We start from the raw sequence: 6,693 nt of genomic DNA, 5'->3' as shown, positions 1-6,693 counted from the left end.
ATTTATCGCTAAACAGCGAACCGTTATTTTGTTTGTTCATTTATTTGAGCGACTAACCCAATACATTTTTTCTTATGCATTTATATACGCGACACCAGAAAAGTGGTGTGAGGTGGTGTCAGGTGTTGCGTGAGAGTCCAACGCCTTTTTTGAACTACATTTCCCATGATGCATTTGGAACAGATGGTATTAACAGCGGACCGCTAAATTCTGTGATTGAGGATGCTCGGAGAATAACTATAAAGTCAAACTGTCCACAACGTAGAATATATATATTTTTCTCTCAATAGGATGAGTTTAGCATTTCCTTAAACATTTACCCACCAATTTATTTAATTTATTTGCCTACTTTCATCACGTTTAATTATTTATGTATTTAAACAAGAATACGTGTATTTATGCACACATTTATTTATTTATTTGTGTATTTATTTATTTATTTATTGTTTTTGCAGGTTTCGTCCTCCATAGTAAAAAGGGTAGTTGAGATATTTAAATCTCTTGCGATTTCAAACTAAAAATAATGGTAGTTATATAAATTTGGTAATCGTTTTAAACTGTAATGGAAAAAATGAAACATTTTGCCCTTACGGTTATTTTCTGGAATTTCCGTAACCACAGTGCACATGCTTTGCAAATTCAAGCGCCGTTTGCTGTAGATTATGTGCTGATTTTGTGTTACATGATGTAAAGTTACAAGAACACTTATTTAGCATATTTTTTTTCTTCCATGCATGTTGTAACTCGACGAACGATCCAAAGTGAAACTCTACAAACTTGCTCTCACTATGCAGAGTTCAGTTTGTCCTACAGACATTTGATTAGCCATAGAGCTACTAATGAAAATACAAAATGATTACCCTAAACGTTGTTTAAAATCCAACATATTTATTTTCCGAGCATCAGCATTGTTAAAGTTAACATAAGACCATATATGGAACGTATTTGTACCTAATTCAGTGATGTTTGCGTAATGTTAAGTTTAATGTTTCTGTGCTAATTAGATGAAGTGAACACTAGTTTTTGCCTTATAAGTCGTTTTGCTGTCCTCACCTTTAACTTTGATGCTTATACAATCTCTGTATGACTTGCTTGTAGGTGTTGGTTAAGCTCTTTGTCCTGAGCCTGAAGGTCCAGTCACAGCAGCCATGTTTCTGTACAACCTGACCCTGCAGCGGGCAACTGGCATCTCCCATGCCATCCATGGCAACTTCTCAGGTATATCACAAAACAACACTTCCTGGGTGGTTTCTTAAATGCAGTGTATTTTACTTATTTTTGTTAGGGTAACTGCAAGAATAGTGTTGCATTTTATTTTGAAGTGTTGAGAATTAAGAATGATTATTAAATCTTTGGTGTTCCTTTTTTACTAGGAACAAAGCTGCAGGAGATTGTTGTTTCCCGTGGGAAAATTCTGGAACTGCTGCGTCCTGATGCCAACACTGGGAAGGTCCACACACTGCTTACTATGGAGGTGTTTGGTGTTATCCGATCCCTCATGGCTTTCAGGTTGACAGGTGGAACTAAAGGTTAGTAACTTGGTTCAAATTGATGTTTTGCATAGATCATATGTATGGAGATTGTTTAATTCTTATGGATCTCTCGCCTTGTAATAGACTATGTTGTGGTTGGAAGTGACTCTGGCCGAATTGTGATCTTGGAGTACCATCCTTCCAAAAACATGTTTGAAAAGATACACCAGGAGACATTCGGCAAGAGCGGCTGCAGACGTATCGTGCCAGGGCAGTTCCTCGCTGTGGACCCAAAGGGCAGAGCTCTTATGATAGGTAAAGCTACAGACTCTATGTAGTAAAGACTACAAGGTTGTAGCAGTTTGACATGCATTAGGATAGCAGTTAAAGGAATTGTTTGCCAAAATTAAAATTTGCTGAAAATGTTTTCACCCACAGGCTATTCAATATGTAGTTGAGTTTGTTTCTTCATCAGAACAAATGTGGAAAAATTTTGCATTATATCATTTGTTCCCCAACGGATGCTCTGCAATGAATGGCTGCCATCAGAATGAGAGTTCAAACAGCTGATAAACCATCACAATAGTCAAGAAGTAATCAACATGACTGCAGTCCGTCAGTTAACATTTCGTGAAGTGAAAAACTGTGTTTGGAAAGACGTTTTTAACTTCAAACCTTTGCTTCCAGCTAAAATATGAGTCCCCTATCCATCATATTGCTATATTCAGTGAAAAAGTCATCTCGTCTGAGTCAATAGCAAAATCAAGCACGGTTTACAAGTGAATATGTTCCAAAACCATTCTAACCAAATATGTCAGTGGGTTTTGATTTAAGAGGATAACAGACGATGGGCTTTTTCCAGTAGAGGATGCATTATTACTGACTAGAATTTTTGCCAGAAGCGACAGTTTGATGTGAAAGGACAACAGAGGATGGGCTTTTTATGGTGGAGGAAGCATTATTATGAAATGCCTCCGTGATGGATTTGTTGCCTAAAACACGCATCTTTTTGCTTCACGAGACATTCATTGATGGGCTAGAGTAAATTTTTAGTTTAGGGTGAACTATTCCTTTAATTGAAAATTGTGTTCTTGCATTTTTACTATCCACATTCCGCAATAGTCAAGAAGTAATCAACATGACTGCAGTCCGTCAGTTAACATTTCGTGAAGTGAAAAACTGTGTTTGGAAAGACGTTTTTAACTTCAAACCTTTGCTTCCAGCTAAAATATGAGTCCCCTATCCATCATATTGCTATATTCAGTGAAAAAGTCATCTCGTCTGAGTCGATAGCAAAATCAAGCGCTGTTTACAAGTGAATATGTTCCAAAACCATTCTAACCAAATATGTCAGTGTGTTTTGATTTAAGAGGATAACAGACGATGGGCTTTTTCCAGTAGAGGATGCATTATTACTGACTAGAATTTTTGCCAGTTTGATGTGAAAGGACAACAGAGGATGGGCTTTTTATGGTGGAGGAAGCATTATTATGAAATGCCTTCGTGATGGATTTGTTGCCTAAAACACGCATCTTTTTGCTTCACGAGACATTCATTGATGGGCTAGAGTAAATTTTTAGTTTAGGGTGAACTATTCCTTTAATTGAAAATTGTGTTCTTGCATTTTTACTATCCACATTCCATTTTCTTAGGTGCCATAGAGAAGCAGAAGTTGGTATACATCCTGAACAGAGATGCAGCTGCCCGCCTTACCATCTCCTCCCCTCTAGAGGCCCACAAGGCTAATACACTTGTTTACCATGTGGTTGGTGTGGATGTGGGTTTTGAGAACCCTATGTTTGCCTGCCTGGAGATGGACTATGAGGTCAGTGTCTTTCTTGTAGTGCATTGGTTTTCAACCTGAGGGCTAGGGTCTGAAACCTCCCAAGGGGACTGCAGGATGATTTAAAAGTAGCTAAAATATTAAATTTATAGTAAGTTAAAATTCTAATCTAAATGAAAAATGCTAATCACAAAACCAGAAATATCTTAGCCTATATGAGGGTGGTCTTTCGAATATTGTATTGGACAGTGGTGGGCCTTTGAGTCAAAAAGGTCGAACCACTGAACTAGTGGTGGAATAAGATTCATGTTGGTGGCCTGACCACTGCTAAGTTGCCTAGGATGTAAACACAAGCAGGTAGCTTAAGGAACACAGATTGGGGTGTTTTTGCATGTAGCCAGTGCCATGATACTACTTCATCCTGGTTTTTCATGGTTTTACAAATATAATCAGTTAGGTGACATGTCTCTAATCCACAGTGTTAAATGTTTTTTGCAGGAGGCCGATAATGATCCCACCGGAGAGGCTGCGGCAAACACACAGCAGACTCTGACCTTCTATGAGTTGGACTTGGGCCTCAACCATGTGGTGCGCAAGTACAGCGAGGCACTGGAGGAACACGGCAACTTCCTCATCACAGGTTCTGACCTTTTTCAAATGTCAGATTTCAAAATGCTAGATAGGGATTCACAAGCTAGTCTGTGTTGCAATACCTTTAGCAGCTCATTTGTTTTCTAACACTTATTTCAACATAATTGCTTTCAAGATAATAAGTAAAAAAAAAAAAAGTGAATCTAAATTTACTTAAGTTTGGGGTCAGTTAGATTTTTTTTTTTTTGGAAGAAATTACTTTTATTTAGCAAAGATGTGTTATTAAATTGAATGATAGTGACAGAACAGACATTTATAATGTTACAAAAGATTTCTATTTCAAATAAATGCTGTTCTTTTAAACTTTTTATTCATCTCGAGTCCTGGAAAAAATCACTTTCCACAAAATATTAAAGAGCACAACTCTTTTCAACATTGAGCACAACATTTTCATATTAGAATGATTTTTTTTTTTTTTATGAATCATGTGACACTGAAGACTGAAGTAATGGCTGCTATAAATTCAGCTTTGCCATCACAGGAACAAATACAATTTTGAAAAAGAAAAAAGAAAACGAGAATTTTTGAAATAGAAAACATTATTTGAATTTGTAGTAATATTTCACAATATTACTTTTTTATTTTTATCAATTAAATGCAGCCTTGGTGAGCATAAAGATAGTTCTTTCAAAAATAGTAAACATTTTACAAACCCCAAACTATTGAACGGTATTGTAGATTACGAGTAATTTTTTTCTGTTGCGTAAGCGTTGTGTCAGAAATGATGAATATCTCCATGTCTCTTCTCTGACTGTTTGGTGAAGAGATTGTTTTGATATCTGATCTTCATGGATTCAGTTTTGCTTTTAAAGGAGAAGAATGTAGCTAAATGTTTTATGAGTTTGTGTTAATCTGACCTTTTACCCTGTGTCGTAGTTCCTGGTGGTTCGGATGGTCCCAGCGGTGTGCTCATTTGCTCTGAGAACTACAGTTTGATGTGAAAGGACAACAGAGGATGGGCTTTTTATGGTGGAGGAAGCATTATTATGAAATGCCTCCGTGATGGATTTGTTGCCTAAAACACGCATCTTTTTGCTTCACGAGACATTCATTGATGGGCTAGAGTAAATTTTTAGTTTAGGGTGAACTATTCCTTTAATTGAAAATTGTGTTCTTGCATTTTTACTATCCACATTCCATTTTCTTAGGTGCCATAGAGAAGCAGAAGTTGGTATACATCCTGAACAGAGATGCAGCTGCCCGCCTTACCATCTCCTCCCCTCTAGAGGCCCACAAGGCTAATACACTTGTTTACCATGTGGTTGGTGTGGATGTGGGTTTTGAGAACCCTATGTTTGCCTGCCTGGAGATGGACTATGAGGTCAGTGTCTTTCTTGTAGTGCATTGGTTTTCAACCTGAGGGCTAGGGTCTGAAACCTCCCAAGGGGACTGCAGGATGATTTAAAAGTAGCTAAAATATTAAATTTATAGTAACAAGTTAAAATTCTAATCTAAATGAAAAATGCTAATCACAAAACCAGAAATATCTTGGCCTATATGAGGGTGGTCTTTCGAATATTGTATTGGACAGTGGTGGGCCTTTGAGTCAAAAAGGTCGAACCACTGAACTAGTGGTGGAATAAGATTCATGTTGGTGGCCTGACCACTGCTAAGTTGCCTAGGATGTAAACACAAGCAGGTAGCTTAAGGAACACAGATTCTTTACAGATTGGGGTGTTTTTGCATGTAGCCAGTGCCATGATACTACTTCATCCTGGTTTTTCATGGTTTTACAAATATAATCAGTTAGGTGACATGTCTCTAATCCACAGTGTTAAATGTTTTTTGCAGGAGGCCGATAATGATCCCACCGGAGAGGCTGCGGCAAACACACAGCAGACTCTGACCTTCTATGAGTTGGACTTGGGCCTCAACCATGTGGTGCGCAAGTACAGCGAGGCACTGGAGGAACACGGCAACTTCCTCATCACAGGTACTGATCTTTTTAGAATGTAAAGATGTCAAATGCTAGATAAGGATTCACAAGATAGGCAATGTTGCAATACCTTTAGCACAACACCGTTATTATCTAGCACTTATTTCACCATAATTGTGGTTGAGATAATTGGTGTAAAAAAATAGTGTGATTTGTAAATTTGTAAACGTTATTAAATTGAACAAAAAGCGACAGTAAAGATTAATACAAAAGATTTCTGTTTCAAATAAATGCTCCTTTTATTCATTATTAGAATCCTGAAAAAAAAAATTTTTTTTTTTGTGCAGAAAATCTTTATATTAGAATGATTTCTGAAGGATCATGTGACCCTGAACACTGAAGTAATGTCTGCTATAAATGTAGCTTTGCCATCACAGGAATAAATTAAAATATTGAAACATTTAAAGTTATGTTTAACAATATTAGTGGATTTACAGTGTAATTTTATGAAGTAAATGCAGCCTTGGTGAGCATAAGTTTCTTTCAAAAACATTAAAATCCTACAGACCCCAAACTATTGAACCGTAGATTACAAGTAATGTTCTTTGTTGCGTTGTCAGAAATGATGAATATCTTCATGTCTCTTCTCTGACTGTTTGGTGAAGAGATTGTTTTGATATCTGATCTTCCTGGGCTCGGCAAAGAAAGTTTTGCTTTCAGAGGAGAAAAATGTTGCTAAGTGTCTTATGAGTTTGTGCTAATCTGCCCTTTTCCCCTGTGCGTCGTAGTTCCTGGTGGTTCGGATGGTCCCAGTGGTGTGCTCATTTGCTCTGAGAACTATATCACCTACAAAAACTTTGGAGACCAACCAGACATCCGTTGCCCAATCCCACGCAGAAGGGTGAGTTTGT

General features: G+C 37.3%; 1 protein-coding gene across 1 annotated transcript in view; it reads left to right on the top strand.

The window, feature by feature from the left end:
- The first annotated feature begins 1,071 nt into the window (after positions 1–1,071).
- sf3b3 (splicing factor 3b, subunit 3) overlaps positions 1,072–6,693 on the top strand; it is a 23,763-nt gene continuing 18,141 nt past the window's right edge. Inside the window, exons 1-6 of the mRNA XM_016230754.1 lie at positions 1,072–1,218; positions 1,374–1,529; positions 1,617–1,787; positions 3,125–3,297; positions 3,754–3,895; positions 6,571–6,683. Of these exons, the coding sequence (XP_016086240.1) occupies positions 1,149–1,218; positions 1,374–1,529; positions 1,617–1,787; positions 3,125–3,297; positions 3,754–3,895; positions 6,571–6,683 (825 nt within the window). The 5' untranslated portion in view covers positions 1,072–1,148. The remainder of the gene's footprint in view (positions 1,219–1,373; positions 1,530–1,616; positions 1,788–3,124; positions 3,298–3,753; positions 3,896–6,570; positions 6,684–6,693) is intronic.

Source organism: Sinocyclocheilus grahami, unplaced genomic scaffold, assembly GCF_001515645.1.
Source record: "Sinocyclocheilus grahami isolate Dianchi unplaced genomic scaffold, SAMN03320097.WGS_v1.1 scaffold377.1, whole genome shotgun sequence".
Lineage (NCBI taxonomy): Eukaryota > Metazoa > Chordata > Actinopteri > Cypriniformes > Cyprinidae > Sinocyclocheilus > Sinocyclocheilus grahami.
This window is presented reverse-complemented; position numbering and strand designations above follow the sequence as displayed.